The sequence below is a fragment of the Monomorium pharaonis genome, chromosome 1 (genome assembly GCF_013373865.1).
Source record: "Monomorium pharaonis isolate MP-MQ-018 chromosome 1, ASM1337386v2, whole genome shotgun sequence".
NCBI classification, from domain to species: domain Eukaryota; kingdom Metazoa; phylum Arthropoda; class Insecta; order Hymenoptera; family Formicidae; genus Monomorium; species Monomorium pharaonis.
Genome location: NC_050467.1, coordinates 85,826 through 106,422, shown reverse-complemented (window position 1 = coordinate 106,422; position 20,597 = coordinate 85,826). Strand labels below are relative to the sequence as shown.

Below are 20,597 nucleotides of genomic sequence, written 5' to 3'. Positions count from 1 at the left end.
AAAGAGGAAAAGATAGAAAAGGAGAAAATGAAGAAAGGAAAAGGAAGAGAAATGCTTTTAGTATTGTGTAGTCTAATAACAATAAATACTTTTCAAAGAACTAAAAGATTAGTTAATTATTTTGAAACAATTTACTTTAGAACATGTGTTTATGAAAGCTCTTTGGAATCTAAAATAGCTTCTAGAACACATCATTATCTTATATACTTCCTTCCTGTTACAGGACATCCTATATACAGCATCTTCCAGAGCAATTACATTTGTTTTAAACTATAGATTCTACATTTCAAAATTGACTTTTTCTTAGCAAGTTATTGGAAGAAAACACAATTACAGCCTCAAATATTTCAATGTAAAGTCATAATTAAATCGTTTATATTAATAAAAAAAAAAAAAAACTTAACATGCTGTAAAGAAATTTAAAAATAAATTTAAACTAAATATTAAAAAAATACAATTATTGCCAAAAAATTCTTAAAAAAAATTAGCTAGGAATAAGTCAGTTTTAGCGCCTAAGAATCTTTATCTAACGAGAAATGCAACAGTCTTTGGATATTCTGTATATACATAGAACTAGAGATGTAGATAGAGAAAGAGAGAAAAGTACAGTGGCTAACTGGCGATGGCCCAGCAGATCGCCGTGACGGCTTGCGTTATTGTACCTTCCCGCATGTTGCGTCTAACCACCACCGAGGCCCGTATGCTACCCACACAGACCCGTTGCAGGACCTTTAACGCATGCACTTATCAACAGTATCGTTCACTGTCACGATGCACTATCACACATTTGTCAATGACAGCAACCGAATTGTCAACGATGCTACTGAAGTATTCCATTGCGTCACCACGGAAAACGTTGCGAGACGAGAAATACGCGTTTCAAAATTCGCCCGATAACGGAATGTTCAAGCGCGAGACGGAGCACAGGATCACTCATCCGAATTACTCGTAACGATCAGTTGAAGATAACTTTGTGCGGCCGTTATTTAATGTCATTAAACTTCAATTAAATTAAATTTAATAAAACAATCTTGCTTTTTTGTTACCGTGCACGAGGATGGAAAATCTGGGAAAGAATGGATCAAAAAGAAAAGAGAGATAAAACTCTCGTCTTCGATTATATTGTACACAACTATCATGTAATGTCGTTTGGAAAATCTTTTCTAGGACACGTTCAGACGAGTTCACAGCGAAATGCGAATCTCTAAAAATTATTTGAGTCTTCTATTCAAGTCTCTCTTTTTTTAAGTTCTTTTAAATATATTTTAATTTATATACATGAAAATAGTTTCTTAAAATTTTCGTACTGTTGAAAAAAAAATTGCGTCAAACTGTTGATTTATGTACTTCTTCATTTATCATAAAGTTCTTTAGAAAGATAAAGAAATATTTAAAAATTTCATATATATATATATATATATGTGTGTATGTATTATTCATCAATGATCTTACAAGGTCAATTAATTTTGTCAGATGCATCCATCTTTGATTACGTTTCTTGGTTATTTTTCATCAAATATACCGTGTAGAATTTATGTCATGTTGAAATAAACTTAAAGACAGGGAGATAATGAAAAAAGAAAAAGAAATAGGAATATAAGAACTAGGAGAACAAATAAAAATGTATGTTACATCAAAACTTTTCAGAATTATAATATCTCATTAATTTCTGCTTGTCTGAAGATCTCAGTCTTTAAATATGGAACATATCTTTTAATCAATGATTAAAAATAAAATATTTCAACGTACAAAAAGAGTTAAATTGTAGTCTTTTTTCCGAACCGTCCAACAATCCACTATATTTGTTTAGTCATTAGTTTCTAGTTAATTAAATCTAGATCTTTGAATGTAAAATTTTTAGTTACAAGAATTAATAAATGTGAATATTTGTAGAACATGACTAAATCATTTAATATTGAACGAATATTTAATTGCCAATATAAAAAAGTAATAAAGTAAGCTTAAATAGACTCACTAAAAAGATTTCAAAAATCTTATCAATTTCAAAATCCTTGAATATTATGAGTAGTTATTTATATTTAATTAATTTCAACACACCATTTTATATGATAAAGTTAACATCGTTGTATCATATTATCATATTAAAAACGAACGACAATGTAATAATGAAAACGTGCCCGCCAACCAGGCGGGTCCATCAGTCTATTCGCATCATGTACATAAGTTAGTCTAGATCACGTTTATCATTTTGTCAGCAGATTCATGGATCTCCGGGTCGCGTAAACCGGGATGTTAGGACGGGACAGGAATGAAAACTGACGGTAAGGAGAGCCCAAAGTAAAATTGAATTACAAGTTTGAAACACGGCAATAATGGCACACGGTATATTATTCTCAGTTACGGCCGGGTCCACCTTGACAACCACGTTGCTGCGACTGCCTTGTGTAACCTTGTCAATCACCAGCAAGCAAAGAGTGCGTGTTGTCTAAAGGGGCACTGGGGAGAAACGGGCGGATAGAAGAAGAGTTCTGATCCCGCAAAAAAAGAAGGGAGTGTGAACGATCACTGTCACAGATCACACTACCAGAGGTCCCGCGGAGTAGACTGGTCCGCGAAGAGAACACGTTTCGAGCCGTAGCGAGCCCGGTGGGTTTCTGAATCACCGAATGGTGCGTGTCAGGACGGCAGTAGCGGCCGGGTAAGTGGTAGCGGGAGGAACGGGAAAAACGAGAGGGCGAGAGAAAGAGAAAGAAAGACGAAGGATGGGTGGGAGAGAGAAAGAGAAAGAGAGAGAGAGAGAGAGAGACGCGACGACACGCGTTTAGGCGGCAACTTTAAGAGCTTCGACGTAACACTCCCGTCTTGAACGGCACGGGCAAACCGTGCGTGGTGTCCACGAATGGTCCACGCAGGGGTAGAGATCGGGTGCGACCCCCGGTGGGACGTCGGGGCGGCAAAGGTACAGTGGAAGGCGCCGGTCGAGGAACACCGCCAGGAACCGCCGCGGCGTTCTGCGGAGGCGCCACCGTGACTGCGAAACCTCTGTCCCCTCGCGTTCCTACCCTCTCAGGAGTTGGAGTTGGTTGCGCGATGCACCCCTATATACATGCACGTGTATGCGCGCGCGCACGCGTATACATTTGTGTGTGTGTGTGTGTGTGTTGCATGCTCGCGTACACACAACGTAGCCTAAACGTGATCGAAGTCTGCCTGTGTGTGTGTGTATGTGCGCGAATGAACGTGTGTTTGTATGGAAGAGAGAAGTAGGTGAAATTCACCTTCCCTACCCACCCACCCTATCCGGCCCGTTCGTGCTGCTGCTCGTGCGTGGGCTTTCGCGGCCATCGAAGTCGATATCCACCCCCGTCCCGACCAGTGGCTCGTGTATTATCCTCAAACGTTTCTCGGACAGTCATTTTGGGAATTCTCGGGGGTGTCCCAACTCTTCTCCCTGCTAACTTAATCCTCTTTCATCATAACTTGCAATTATCTGCCTGTTTTTCATCTACCACGAAGTGTCTGCCATTTATTTGATAGAATTAGAACACATTGTGTATAGATAAAATTTTTATTCGTTGAATTGTGAAAGCTTTCAAAGTTCATTGTGCGTAAAGTCGAAGTTCCCGTAGATCGTAATTCAGTTCTTCAAACGAGAACGCGCTGTTGCAGATTCACTAACAGTACAATACAAGCAAGATAAGCTATTAGATAGTAACAACAGAAAGTGGAATAAAAGCAATCTTTGGACTCTCCTCTATCCAAAGATTTTAATACACGTGATTCATGAACAAACTTCCACAATTCTTCCCCTATCTTCAAAAGATTCTCCGAAAAGAGCTTTCGACCCCTGAAAGAGTAAAAGTAAATATCACGTAAAAGCAAAAAAACTGTTGAGCCATTGAATCTCTCTACCTGTTAAAATTGGCAGAATTTCAATATTCTTGATTAAATAATCTTTAATTTATTGAAAACTATCTAAAATTCTCTAAAGAAATCTTAATTAAAAAACAAGTTTTATCAACGAATTATTCTAAACGACAAATTATCATGATGGTACTTAATAGCTATCTAGGCTCCCCTAATTTTAAGCATCAACGCCTCGCCGCAGGATATCCCAACTCGATCTCGAATAACGCGAAGCAATTCCCAACGTAACTTGGGGAATACCGTGTGATCGAGCTTGATCGAGTGATGCAGATGCGCAAAGTGACAATATTTTTTCGCAAATATATTTCACATCTAATTATATATTCCTAGTGTTAATATTTCACTTCTAATATTTTTTACATTTTAATATATAACTTAATATATTTCTATAATTATAATATAATTTCATGTGCCTCTTGGTTAACAAGAATTTAAATTCGAAATACAACAGAACAAAAATTTGTAATTTTTTATAAAGATAAAAGCTTATGACTCTCAGTACAAAGTGACAAAGAATAGAGATGCATTATGTATTACGTATATACACGCCATCCAGCGGGCAGCTTTCGAAACTAAATACGCAAGCTCTATGAGGCTATTAAAGCTCACAACAATATCATCGGAGTTAAAAACTATGTTACCAATTCGACGAATGCAAAAAAATAAAAGAAATTTCAAGAATCTTATTCGGACGAAATAAAAAAATTGTTACATTATTTAAATATTTAATTTATAATTAAAGCTAAAGTATAATCAGGAAGCCTTTTTTAAATCACTTCCACTAAATAAACTTTCATTTTGTGGATAATAAATATAAACTTGTAATAAAAACTAAAACAACATCAATGTATAATAATAATGATAATTCACGCGCGTGATAAAAAAATTACTACAAAAATTAATATTTATTTATTTATTTAGAACTATAACTAACCTTTGGTTATATTCAACGCGTGGTTCTATATGATATTTGTAGTGTGATACACCATGATACAGATCATAAATAATATTATCAGTAAATCATATGTTTTGTATGGTCTCATCGATAAAACTTAATTATTTCACACTAATTGTAAGTTAAACAATTATATTTTTTAAGTATTTTACGTAAAATTATACTTATTGCTACACTATATATTTTAATCAATTTAAAGAAATTCTTATACATTAATAAGTTAACTTTTTGTGTTTTTTAAATTAATATTTCTTACAGAAAATTAAATAATTAGCTTCACTTAACGTCAATCATTTTTTGTATAGATTTAAATGCCAAAAATAAAACAAAAATACATATTATAATAAAAATTATTAGATTATGGTTATATAACAGCACATTCCGTGTTTCAACTGTTTCACCGTTCCGCGGAGAGACAAGCAGTTCTCGACGCGTCAAGAACGACTGATTGACACGAGACGATGCCAACCACTCTAGTTAACACAAGGAAAACCGCATAATGGACCGCGTTACGATTACATCAGTACTGTATCAATAGATCAATATGGATATGGCGTAAAACTACGAAGATAATTTCCATAATGTCAAATTTAATTTATCCACATCTCTTGTGGAATATAAAATTTTGGTTAAAAACCAGCATTTCAAAAAATCCATACTTAAAAAAAATCTTCTATTCTGGAAGATTCTAAAAAGAATCTTAGTAATTTAAAGGAATCAAATTATAAACCCCACGTAAAAACTAAATTGTTCAATCATTGACGAATAAAAATGATTTTCGAACTTAATTGTCGAAGAGTTAAAAGTCATAGTCTTAACACATCTTATTTCTAATGACAGATATAACATTCAATAATTCAAAGCTCTTTATAGATATATCACCGAATCCGACCAATTCACGCATCAATTCAATGAATATGAATAGATAAACTCTATTTGTACTCTCATTAACAGGCGCATTCTTCACACTTTACAGGAAATAAACAACAAAAAAAACCGCGAATGATCACTTCAGACGCTTTAAGAGATTACGAGAATATTAAATGACGAATCAGGTGTATTTCTATTCGTACCATCCATAAATAGTCGAACGAATTAATTTTGTTAAACCTTGTCTACGACGCGCAACGTCCACAAATTTACACATCTCTCTAAATCCAAACATAAAAGAATTTTCTTCATTAAATTATCTTAAATACCATTCTATTTTATTATTTCGAATTTATTTCGAATAAAAGAGACGAAGGTATCAAGATACGAAATTTATTAATCTCCTACATTTTTATTGTTATAACAAGAATTATTACAGCGAGATAATTTGCAAATCCAGGAGAATACTTTGAGCAAAAATTATAATTATTGATACATCTTTGTACTCTCCTCGTATAATAATTAATACACTACCTGCTACGACAGCATAGGACACATACTGTCCAAGTAAATCTTTCTTCTGTATGTACATTTTATGTATCTACACGTTTCACACAAATAGCTTTTGATAAAGATCTATTTCAAAGACCCAAGACAGAAAGCCATTACTGTCGGTTCTGCATACCTTTCATCAATATAGTTTATAAAGCAAAGCCTTTTAAAGGGCTTCTAAATGTTCAGGGACATGAAGAGACGTAAGTTGTCACGTACAGAGCACGTGCTTATATAAGTGGCCTCAGACATTCACATTTGGGTTCAAACTTGACAGAAATGTCACGTTATCGAATATTCATACGATGAAGGCAAATAAACTTTAATTTTCATTGTTGAACAACATTAGAACAATTTTTCATTAATACTGCCCCCCTCCCCCCCCCCCCGAAAAAAAGAATCGATTCCGTACTCATAGAAGAACACATCTTCAATACTTAGACGACAGTATTGAAAAATATATTTACGTATCTGTATTTTACGTATCATCTAATTGCTGAATTTTTCATCTGAGATGTATCAATAGCTCTCTTAATTAATTATTCATAGCCCTATTTCAAAATATTTTTATACTTCGTACAATTTATTTTATTTATGCTTTATACAAAATCATCAGAAATTTATATCAAAATCAAAATATTTGAGTAATCATCACGTAAAGATAACGCTACGCATGTATCAACCTCTGGTTAACTAGAATTTTTAGATTTTTATGTAAATAATTTTTGTTTTATAATATTTATCATAAAATACTGTTGTATTAAAAATTAAACGATTCCTTTAAAATGAATACCATTTGTTTTTAACGACTTACTAAAGATAAATTTATTTAAATACACATTGGAACATATATGTTATTTTCTTTATATAAATTTTGTTCTACTCAATAATTAAAAGATTAATTCATAAATAAAAATCAAAAATCGATACAAAAGAAAATTCTATTAGAAAAAATAAATTTTTAATAATAAATTAAAAAATAAAGAAATAAAACTAACATCGAGAAAGTACTCGTAAAATAAATGACCGTGTTTTTTTCACTTCAGATTCAAGTTGAAATTCGCACGCGCAAGATTTTATTTACGTTTCGACATCATAGGTAAGACAGAGATTATCACGAAAAAGCAGACATAAGCAATGCAAAAAAGAGATAGAAAAATGGAATGAAATCGATCGCGAGATGCAATTAAGAAAGATGGAAGATAAAGTTCATCCGTTGGACGTAATGCGATGCAATAGAAGAAATGCAATAAAGAGGAATTTGAATAATGATACATGACTAGAAAAGTCGATAGATAGATGAAACGCATAAATACAGAAGAAAAACTTATTAACTTTTTAACCATTTCAGTGAGATTAAATAATTCTAATTTAAACGTTCAAATAATTATAAAAAATATAAATCAATAAAATATAAATATGCTTAGATACATTAACAATAGATTTAATGTTAAATTGAAACGTAAAACAGAGTATTGGATCAAATTTAGCTCATTAGTATCACATCTTTCAGATGTAAAAGCCTTCGGCACACAATACTATTTTTCATGCTAAATCGCATACGAGGCGTCTTAATACGTCTCCTGATTGACTCAGATGATTATGTCACCAATCGTAAGACAATGAGGAGAGTAAGACGCCTCGTATGCGATCTAGCATGAAAAATCGTATCGTGTGCCGAAGGTTTAAGTTTCAATAATTTATATATTTTAGTAATCTGCAAAAAGCAACATTGAAACAACTTACGCGGCTTTAAAATTATGTAATCTGACGCATGTATATTGAGGAACTTGTTTGCTTTTTTTATAATTTTCTTGAAGTTACAATGTAAATTGCACAGATCTTATAATAATCCATGTCTATTGTAACAACCTGTTTTCAGCTTCTTATTGATGTAATTATGAGATAAAAAAGTATATGACTTATTGGCGCTATATTATGAAAAAAAAAAAAAAAATGTAATGTTTCTTACATTTAAAAAGTAAAAAATGTGTTATATTTGTGTTATATATGTGTATAATTTTTCAAAGAAAGTAGATTTCTGACATTTTCTGGTAAGATAACATAAATGAAATTCTACGAATACTTTGTCTAGTAATAATCCTCCATTTGTATTTGCCAATAAGTCTAGAATTCTAATCATCCAGGTATAATTGGTTAAGAATTTAATGTTTGATCGATCGTACAATCAATAATATTTTTTTCTCTGCACTAGACTAATCTTTATTATTCGATAAATAAACACAAAAATATATATATGTACAATAACTTGCTCTCTGGCCTATAAATACAAAGATGGCAATATTTCTACATAAACCAATATTTATTAAACAATAACATTTTTTCATCCCTTCGACATTCAAGACATAGCTTGTAATCGTTTTTCATTCTTATTGTAATATCTTTAATATTGGATTAATTTTATATAACGGTCATTAATTTAGCAAAGCATATTCGCGCAGATAATTATTCGCATCAACATCATCTTATCACATCTCACGTGCAAACTCTCGATGGAATCATGCATGCGCGTTCTCGCAGTGCAAACGTTCGGAAAAGAAATAACGCACCACTGATGCCTTCAAATTAATAAAATCATAATAATTGAAGAAACAAGTGTCCATAGAAAGAAACATTTTTATAACATTGGTTCAAAAGTGTATGACTTATTATGGCGCTATATTATGAGAAAAAAGTATGTAATGTTTCTTACATTTAAAAAGTAAGAAATGTGTTATATTTGGTAATTTTTCAAGGAAAGTAGATTTCTGACATTTTCTGGTAAGATAACATAAATGAAATTCTAAGAATACTTTGTCTAGTAATAATCCTCTATTTTTATTTGCCAATAAGTCTAGAATTCTAATCATCCAGGTATCCTAAATATCCAAAAGTGTTATACATATATATAAATGAAACTTTTATATAAATATAGTATAATTATTGAATCTTCATATATTTGATTCTTCAATTAATAAATTAATGAATCATCGGTGTTTCAAACACGCTGGCAAACTGAAACATAAAACCCACTAAAAGGAGGCGGGATATTTTCGTAGCACGAGCAATAAAAAAGGGGGTAGCAGGTGGTTGGCGAAACGCTTATTTTATTTTTCCGGTGTTTTCTCGTGTATCTTCCAAGCTAGAAGCCAATCTCTTTCGGAGATACACCGAACAAAACATTCTATGAGTTGTTCGCTGCAAAACGCAGTACGCATCGCATCAAGATATTGATAATCTGACAGTGCGTAAAAGCTTTTTCGCTCAAAGTGCAAGTTTCCCCATTCCATGGCAGCGCATTCCAAGCTCCAATCAGGACACGACGAACGATTTTAATAATTTCACATTATCTCGATATTTTGTGCGTAAGATACACTTAATTTATTTCTCCTTTTTGTATATCAGTGAATGTACTGACGAAAGAGGTAATATTAATTAGGTTGACACCAACGTCACCGCTTTATAACTATAAATCGATTGTATTATTTTACATATCCTATATATGATGTCTATTATTTTATATGTCGCTTCTATATTACATGTACATTGGTGCACTTATTTTATTTTATATACTCGTATATTATATTTTTTTTTACATACTGAATCCATCTATATCGCTCCTTAATATGACATTATCATGCTAATATTACGAGATGCTTCACAGAAAGGATTTCGTTGGAAGTGTTTTTTGAAGGATAATATATTTTTTATTATTATTTAATCATACTTTCGTCGCATTGTAGCGGCGGGGGTACAACCAGTAAGCGGTCCAACATCGAACATCGCAAGCTTGTGTGTGTTTTATAATGCCTTGTGCTGGTGGATGTGTCGAGGGATCTCGGGGAGGTCTGTGTCCGTCGCCGAAGGTCACACGATGTGGGACATACAAAGCCTCTGTGAACATTGTGCATTCAGCATCAATGGAAGCTGCGTGACAAGGAACAATGGAAACGCCAAAAAATAAAGGAAAACGGGCAAGGCAGACCGAAATTTGGATTTCTTATTAATCATGCTTCAATTCCTGCAATCTATCATGTTCTCATAATTTTCTATCAAAATTTCTTACGATTATATATTATATTAATATTTGTTTTTGCTGATTTATGCCATCCAACGATACAAAATGAAAAAAAGATACAACGTGTAAGAATAATCACGGATATCGACCAGTAAAATATTGAATTAATAAAAGCACGTGAGTCACACCAAACGTGTATAATCGTATTTCCCTATAATCGTATTTCGACATGGGAATACCACGTTTTCATTCTTGGTATCTAATGACGAGTACTCGATAGATTGCATGGAAAAAGAAGAGGAAGGATATTGGAGTCGACGACTGTTCCACATCAACATGGACAGTTTCTCGATCAAACCAGTACTTCATACCGAAAGAATTACAAATAGAATACAATCTGGCTTGTACTTGAGTTATAAATAAAGAGTTAAATTTTTTTTCAAAAAAGTTAGTAGAATGAAGATTTAGAAAATTGGCATTTGTAAAAAGAATTATCGATGTAAAATAAATATCTATTTCAGATAACAAATTTTAATAAAGTTTTACACAACTTTTAAAAAAACGAACGTTACAAAATTGGTTTATTCATATGTATAAAAAATTTTGAAAAAAGAAAGACTGAAAATAATAAAATAAAGTCTACTCGTAATTGAAGACTAATCGAAGAGGAAGGAAGGAAATGTATGTGTGTGTGTGTATATATATATATATATACACACATACACATGTATGCACACCAAGAAAAAAAAATGAGGGAAATGGGAATGGATTAGGCACGATATATCAGCCGATTGTCAATATCAGCCTTCCAGTGGATCGAAAGAGAAACAATCGATATCACAGGTGAATGCACTCACCGCTGCTTCGTCTTAACGCGACGATAGCGGTGAAATTCCGCCGGGTCGTTGGGGTCGAAGCCCCGGCGATGTTTCGGCGGCGAAGATATGGCGGCCTTCGCCTTCTTGACTTTACCGTCACTCGGATTCATGCTGATAGCGGGGTTGTTATTGCTGCTGATGACGGCGCAGACAGTGCCGTTGTTGCCGATATGCAGAGAGGTGAGCGGTGGCGGCGAGGGTGGCAGCTGCTGGGCGGAGTGGCGGACGGCGCTGCCGGATGATCGTTCCGGAGGGTGACAACGGCAGCCTGGTGCTGGTGGCTCACCAAGGGCACGTTCCCCGTGACCAACGTGGCTCTGGGGCACCGCGTTCAGCTCGTGCCTGGTAACCCTACCGGCGCCCGGCCCACCCATTCAAACCCGCGATGATCGCCGCCCGCGATGACTCCACCTCTCCGATCTCCGTAACTGCCCCTGCCGACGATTTCGCGCACCTTCCGCTCGCTCTCGGTCGGCGCCGCCTCACGGCTCCTATTCCTCTCGATTCTATGATCACCGATCCGTGGTACGCTCTGCGAACGCGGCGAAAATGACGACGACGAAGGGCCTAAGGATATGTCGCCGCGTAGCCGGGACGGAACCCGGCACGCCGGTTTGTCCAGCCTCATGCACGCGTCACTACTGACTGATCTGTCTGTCTCTTTCACCCTAGTTCGCACACGCCACTCATCCAAATTTAGGTTGAGAGAGGGATTGAGACGCACGTTCTAAGACGAAAAGGAAAAGGAAACGCGAGGAAGACCCAAGAGTAGTCCTACAACGAGAGTGATGGTGCGCGTGACAACGTGCACGGTGACGACACTGCAATGCTCAGACGCGATCCTACTTCCGTCCCGCGATCACGCCGACTCACGCCGCTTAACCCGATGCGATGCACCCTTCGCATCCTCTCGCATCCCTCTCTGAGAGATACGCCCCCTTGCTTTTGCCGCGCGATGGCAGCACCGCGGCGCGTATGAAATACGATGCAACAATATACGGAAATTAGGAAAGGGTGGTGACGAGTTATAATAGTGCATTAAGCGTACTAGAGGTAAAGAACGAAAAATGAAGAAACTGACGCACAAGAATGACACGATTTGATCGAAAGGGAAAAGAATTCTGTAACACCAAGTAACGACCACGTTTTCATTTACTGAAAACGTCCTTGATCATCGATAAACTAGTCCACCGTTAAATCGATTGACATAATCGTGAATGACGCAATTGGAAAATTAATGATGAACTTACCAAGAAAAGCTTAGTGTTTGATGTGGAAAGTCCAAATACATTATAGTGATTGAATTCATCTATGCGAACACGCTAGCTTTGATTTTAACGTGTCACTATAAACTCACCCCCTTTATCCCACGTGTCTAATTTTCGAAGGAACCAATTGGTGGCAGCACCGCAGACCACGAGACGCCAGCGGACCGACGAGGGGTAGTATAGATGGTCAAGAAGGATTGTGGGAGGGGGAAAAACTTGAAACACTTGGAGTGGAACAGGGGCAGTGGGATAACCCCGATTAGTCGGTGGAAGGTGTGCGAGCAAACCAACACGCCAATCTGATAACTAACCTTCCGTAGGCACGCACGAATAATGATTTCATTCGTAAACAGTTCTTTACTTCTTTCTCATTTTTCCTTGCTTTTTTCCAATTTAACTAATAATAACTAATAAATCAGTAAACAATTTTTTTAATCCCTTTCTTTTACAAATAAAAACATTTTAATAATTAAAATAAAAAAATTTAACAGATATTTGTTTATTATAACCGCATCAATAATTTTTTGCTCCCATTTTTACTCCCAAAACATTCCGTATAGTCCAAGTGAAAATTATTTAATGACAGCTTAACATCAGCTGATTAAACATAAGAAAATAACAATGAGAATAAAACGCTCAATTGTGAAATGAATTAAGAGTAAAGGAAAAAACTTCTAAAAACGGAATAAGACAGTCGATGGTTGGCAAGTTTGTAACGAGAGTAAAACACGTGGTTGGACTTAGCCCACTGATCGAATTGGCAATCAGCCAATCTATTCCGCCAAAGTTCACTTGTGACCACTGTATTTGATCGGAAGATAAATGAATTTAATCTACAAAATCACACTAAACCTTCGCTACAGTTCTATTAAAGGAATCAAAATATATTTTAGATTTTTTTTAAACGCTAAGAATATTTACTCAATAATCACAGAGACACATACACATCAACGCAATAATAAAAATTGTAAATTAATAAAATTAAAAAAAAATTATTTTTTCACAAGTTTTTCTAGTCTACCACAAGGAAAATAATCGCTAGAACGCTTTCGACGACAGTTATAAGATGGCGGTGCCGTAAAGCACCACAACCATCTGGTCAATACCAGAAAATGAGGTTCACCTGGCACGCTAACCCCGATTCAAAGACAGACGCGACGATTCCATGCAATCGTACGCGTCCCTTACCAAAGTTTTTTTGTTTTAAAAATAAAACAAAATTGTTTTTAAAAAATAACACAATCTTAGTGCACAAATACAGAATTTTTATAAGGTTTAAAGACTACAATCAATGCGCAAATGATTCGTAACGTAAAAATTCTAACTGATTTTTAGAGATAAAATAAAAAAACGAGTTAACATGAAACTACAAATGTACTTAAAATAACTAACAATTTCCTAAAATTAACTTGTACGTCACTTGTATCATAATACAAAGTGACACATATACCAGATCCACTTAAAAATAAATCAACAATTTAAACAATAGATTTAATTAAGTATATGTAACACTTGTGTAAATTTTATATAATATAATTGGCAATCAAAACTTCAAAAATACTTATGAGAATTACACATGATTTATAATGCAAAAATGAAAAGTCTAATTTTAAACAAGATCAAACATTTACATTGTTCTAAAAAAAAATAGATTATAAGAAGTAGATCCACAGATAACACTCAATAGTAGTACAAAGTCAGCTGCATTGACTGTAAGTAGAACTGTAACTCAACCTTCGAGCGTTACAGTCATAATATACTTTAAAAAGATAAACTGTTCTCACTAACTTTGTACAACTAGGGCGATTTCGTTAACTTTACGGTTTTACATCGCTAAATCTCCTGTGTAGGTTGTTTATAGTTTGCTCAAAGTTAAGAATGTTATTCAGGATAAAAACAATGAACGAAAAAGTATTTTCATCAGAAGTGCCGCCCCCCGCCCTCTCTCTCTCTCTCTCTCTCTCTCTCTCTCTCTCTCTCTCTCTCTCTCTCTCTCTCTCTCTCTCTTTTGCTCCTTCTATCGAACTGATGAGAGCAAGTTCCAAAGACTCTTTGATGTATTTCGATAAACTTGACCAAAAACTCGAGCAGAAGCAAATAATCGATTAAGAGGATCTCTTAAATGTTAGAAGCTTTGAAGTGCTATTAACTGCTCAATGAAATGAAAAATATATATCTTCATGATAAAAGGTAAATTTTGCTATCCTATCTCACAGACCTGCTTTTTGGTATTTGAAAACAACCAAACTTTAACTAGCTATCCGACAATCTTTTTTATACATTTTGCTAAAAAGAAAACTTTTTTATGTATGCCTTCCATTTTTTTCTTACTCTCCTACTTTAGCCTTCTCTACTTTCTCCTTCAAACGCATTCACTCATATCACCTAAAGTTGCCACACAACTACCAAACAAACTCACTCACCAAACAAAATCACTCAGACCTAAGATTCATTTCAACATTCATTCAAGCGACATTGCATACTTTCGCACTAATCATTTCCTCTACCCACCCGTCGTCGCGTGACGGAGAAATTTATTTGAAGATACCGCGTATGCAGCATCCACGAACTTCCCCGCAAATTTCGGCCCTTTGTCTAAGTCAGTTTCGCGCGCTCGTTTGTACGTATGTATTTGCGTGGTAACCGATCGAGTTTGGTATCCTCGAAAAGGAGCTTTCGCAGGTTTGACCAATCACTGACGCGAATGGTAGCACGGCGTCGGTATGACTGACTTCTCTCTCCTGACCCGTCGTGCATGACCTGCACGACTTATGGCAAACAACCACCGCCGAAGGCGTATCTGTGGTTGGTCAGCCGGTCGACCGTTCGCTTCCTTTCTACTTGCTACCGTAGACTCGCGTGTGTATTCGTGTCATACGGGTGTCGTGTCGTATCGTAAAACGCTCTTCTCAGCAACGTAACCTAGACTCGACACCAGGAATTGGAACGCGCCGGTATCGCCAATGAGATAATGTATTCGTCTTCGATTTGTCACAGTTCGATAAACCAAGTAATAATCAAGTCACTTTGTGTATAATGTAGCCAAATGTCTAAAGTAATGAATTTCCGTGTACTTAAAAAATTCTCGAAAACAAGTTTTAAATTCAAATAATTAAGTATATTATGTAAATAATAAAAAGTACTTATAAAAAAAATTATTAAAAGTATTGTTATTTTAATTGAATATAATAAAGCATCTTTCTCTCTCTCTCACAAAACAATTAAAATTTCTACAATTTCTTTTCACATTTTACACAAGATTTTAGTATTATCATTTTCTAGAATTTCTAGAGTGATTTTTCAAATATTTTTAAAGTACAATCTGTAAAAGAGGCCATGGTCTCTTCAGTGTACAACAATAACTATCGTCAAGAGTAACTTTCAACCTACTCGCGAGAGTTCAACTAAGTCGGTACGTTATAATTTAAGCTATCGCTGGCATTTAAGAAGAACTTTGGTACTCTTTGCTAGGGAGTTGTCCGTTTATGGGACCATTTTCATCATAGTTTGTCACAACACACGTTTGTTGAATACTAAAAAAAACTCTAAATACGCTTCTTTATTTTATTTACTTCAATATTACGTTTAACGCAAATATACCTAGGATATACACTTGATGAAATGCCTAATTTAATGCGAATTATTCGCGCAGTCGATTTTTTCCCTTCGACACACATTACTATAAATCACTGATAAACTATAGATAAATTCTTGGAATATAAGCCATTATTTCTCAATTTTATTCGTTTTCTCAATTGATACTCGTTTTTTTTTAATCAAACATTATATTCTTCTACTTTCGTTAATATCCATATCTCTATTTTCAGCTTTGCGCATCACCTTTGCCATCATTAGATTCGTAAATATTTTATAATCTATCTATATATCTATTGTTCTTTACTTCTTTTTTTATTTTTGAATTGTTGCACGAGATATCGATATAAATGTTAAAGAAGTGTTTCTTTTATTTATGTAGCAGAAAATACAACCAAAACTAAAGTAATATCAATTTGAATAAGAAAACGATATTTTTACTTATACGGTTTCACAATCTGTGAATATCGACTCTAATTTACAGGTAAAATTTTATTATTATCAAAGCTGTAAATAAATCAATCGATATAAAAAAAATCGATGCCTAATGAAAAGCATTTTGATACTATCAAAGCACTCTTAGCAAAGAGCTTTTAACTGCTTACTTATCGACTTCCAAAAGCTTGCGTCAGATGGCACAAGCTTACTAGAAACAATTTTATTGGACATTTGATTCTGGCATTTAATTTTGATCTGATTTAACATTGATGAATAACTATTTGTGTTTATCATATTAAACTGAGAAGAAGTTAACCAGTATTAAACATCAATATTGAGATTAAATTAAATCCTTACATAGAAAATTATGAGAATGCTATAGACAATACAGATTTATAATATAAAATATCGTATATTTCCAACTGTGTTCATTATTTTCATAATATATACTATTTCTTTACTATACCTTATTTTCCAACTAATTTCAAAACATTATTGTCGTTCAAAATAAATCCCTTTCAAAAAATATGCGTATATTTAAATTTAAATTTATATATAAGACATATGTACCATGAAGTCTACAATCTTTTTACAACGTAATTAATATAAAAACAATAGTTTTGTATAGATAATATTAGATAAATTTACAAATAGAAATCAACATTCAAAAGGGATTGTTATTTGTCATTGATCAATTGCATGAAATATGATCTACTTCATGAATTGTTTGATGAATAAGAACAAGTGCTTTGCAAGTCGAATGAATAATAATTAGTACACGCATCATATAATTCACGTCATTACCTTTTCCCACGCTCGGGCGATTTCCGTTTCCGGCGCGGGAACATTCTCATCCCAAGAAATGTGCTTCTGATACCAGCATGCATCTTGGATTTTTAATCATTAAATCCTTTGGATTACGAAAGCCTTGCAACAACCCACTCGATATGAAACCATGACGTCACGAGCCTCACACACACACACACACCAAATATTCATCGTCACTATCTCAAAACGCGTATAAAGATTAATAAAAATCGATCAATTGTATCGATCAATGAAAAATCGAAACTTCACATTTCGCACACACACACAGCTATCGAATTCTCATGAACCATGATGTGAATTTCACTTAATTTATTCACACTTGATTGACACATTAAATATCTATTATAGATTCAATCGTGCTGCATAGATTTAGCTGTATATATCGAATTTCGTCGCGTAGAAAAAATTTTAATTAATCGCCTTTTATCACATGTATCACATAAATCGAGCTTCCGCCATCGAGCAATGATACTAAGCACGATTACGCTCTCCAAAAAGCAGTCTACTAGTGGAGACACTTTCACAGACGAGCATCCCGATGTTAAAAATACACCGCGAGCTACTTAGTTACGTTTCTAAATCGACGTTTCGCCAGAGTTTCGGCTAAATGTGTGAATCATATATCGATAGTTAATAATAATTATAATTAAACTTTGAGGAATAATTATTTTTAAAAAAAGTTTTACTTATTCACACTGAAACTATTATATATTCAAGCATCATTTGCATAAGTAGTATTTCAATTACTAAATTTAAGCAAAACGTAATATTATCCATGCTTCTTTCAAAAACAATCTTTAATTAACCAGGACTCATTTACAAAGATCCGCAATTTTGTCATTCATCTTGTGATCTCGTTTTCCTCACTCGTTCATCTATTTCTATCTATATCTTCCGTCCTTAATTTACTTCAAGTGACACTGGACCAGGCCACTAAACGGGATCTCCCAAATTACAAGAATCGACCGTGGTGCTTTCGTGCGCCAGATCGCGTTTAATTAATTTGATTTACAGCGGAATCGAACTATCAAGAGAGATGAGGTGCAGGAAACTCGGATATTGCACTAAAACTGGACAGGCAATCGAAAATATTCAATTATTGACCATAATTAAGAAATATTGACTCTTCTTTACGAAATTATTATATAAAAGACGAATAATAAAAAAGACTGCATTATAAATATTATAATAAAAGTTACAACTATCATTAAATTATTTGATTCTATATATAAATAAGATTAAATGATCGATTTTATATAAATGCTATACGTTGTGATTTAATCACGTGAACATGTTAAACTTTCGCAATACCGAACTTTCTTGCGATTTTCCTTTTCTTGACCTATAATATCCGATTCAGATCACGCCAACGGCACGTAAATTCAGGATGCCATAACATCCGGAACACTTCAAAGAAGAAGTTTGATCAGAAATTTCTTTCATAAATTCACATGTTCCTTTTTTTTAATAATAGATCTGATAGATGATATAGGAATAAATCAAAAAAGATTTTTATTTAAATTTAATCTTTTTATCTTGTATTATATAGAAACATTTAAATTCAATTCAACCATATATTTAAGAATAACTAATTGTATATATTTGTAAATCTGACTGTCTGAGACGCTTATTAATATACATATGCTCATAGAGCGCTGCAGATCCCTAATACACATTTCCGACGTTCATGTTATGGTGGGCGGAATACCAGTTAGTATATTTTGGAAACGAAGGTAAAATGTCTGGTCTGGGAACGACTAAACAACGTCAGGCTGTTCGCCAGAAGTTACAGGGCTAGGAAAGTATTCGCGCGACATCATCTTTCCACTATAAATATCTTGACTTCTTACGACCTCAACGTTTAGCAACTTTTATTTTCCAACATTTATAAAAATATTGCCACTAGTAGATATAAAACATCATTTTTATGATGTGTCCGTGAAATTTCCAAGTAAAAATATAACACAGGTAACAAGGTGACAAATGCAATGCGTCAAGCGCAATTAGCGCGAGTCATTTCTTTCGTTTCCTCTTGGCACAAACAATCGAGAGTTAATCACGCAAATATGCGCAGCTTTCCAAAGTATGACATGTTCCATACATTTCTGACACAGTAAATTCCAAGCTAATTGAAGCGTCTATAGACCCTTCGAGTTAGTTCTTAAACATCTTCATTTACACAATTTCGTAATTGTGTAACATTTTCGCTTCATTTTTCATTCATTGTCGACTGTACTGAAGCACATTATGCATAAGATGAAAAGAGACGGAATTATATTTTTATCAATACTGAATAAATAGGGTTGTTTACGAGTTGAGATTGTGTTACTAAAAGAAAAAGAAACTTCAGCAAATTTTATAATAACCATTAGGTTAGCAGAATTTGTCCAACTCAAAGAGACTGAAACATGAAAAATCGATGAAAAGGAATTCTATCTCGATGTGTGGGTAATAAAGATCAACCGTCCACTTTACGCATTGGCGCAATGCAGACTGTAAGAAAACCCACGCGATACGCACGCGTAAGCATGAAATTGCCGCCGCAATTTCCATCGAGATCAGGAAACTCGGAATTTGGTCACGTGTACGCGATGATGACGTTAGCCGGATGCAGTCGGCGCGTAATCGATCGTAGTTCGAGGTGGTAAAAGCTTCTCCGAGTTATATACCGATACTTTTTATTATATTTAACCAAAAAATATGTGATTTTTCAATTACGATTCTTAGAATTCAGATTAAATCATAAGTGATTTCTTAATTTTAAATTTTCGCAAACAATGTTTGTTACTTGATAGAAATGCAGCAAGTACCATTTGTGTAAATTAATTATATAAATTTCGTTGTTTATAAAAATGCTTTTACGTAAACTAATCGTATTGTAAAAAAATTATGAGAGAATTTCGAAAAATTTACTCCTATTATAACAATTAAAAAGGATGCAACTCACCCTTAATATACGAATAAGATTTAGTAGCAGCACACTTACCTGCAACAAAAAATAAAAATACATTAGCTTTAATCAATTAAAATTAAAACAAAAGATTAATTACATTTTATATTTTATGCTTACATTTTATTCTATATATCTTAATATATTTTATATTTATTTAATTTTTTATATTTATTATAGGAACAATTAATAAAAATAATATAGATTACATATGTATAATAATTTCTGTTAGTCTTTCGCTTCCAATAAATAAAAACATGTTTTTCTTTTGAATAATTTCATTTTGAATAATCAATAACTGATTCCGTATAGATCTAAAAAAACTAATCAAACTGTCTGCTGAATCTGTATGTCTATA

General features: G+C 34.0%; 1 protein-coding gene across 11 annotated transcripts in view; it reads right to left on the bottom strand.

Moving 5' to 3' along the window:
• The window catches only part of LOC105838359 (potassium voltage-gated channel protein Shaker), an 88,262-nt gene that overhangs the window by 53,464 nt on the left and 14,201 nt on the right, over positions 1-20,597 (bottom strand). Inside the window, exons 1-2 of one of the 11 annotated variants that reach the window (XM_036287724.1) lie at positions 1,453-4,981; positions 608-1,066 (exon numbers count right to left, since the gene is read on the bottom strand). The exons of 1 other annotated variant lie outside the window; for it this stretch is intronic. Coding sequence is in view for 4 of the 10 variants with exons in the window: in XM_036287692.1 (XP_036143585.1) it covers positions 11,141-11,535 (395 nt within the window). In the remaining 6 variants the exon portion in view is untranslated. Of the gene's footprint in view, positions 1-607; positions 4,982-11,140; positions 15,557-20,597 lie in introns of those variants that run through there. 9 more of the 11 variants (XM_036287735.1, XM_036287732.1, XR_004963514.1 and 6 more) reach the window with 9 other exon arrangements.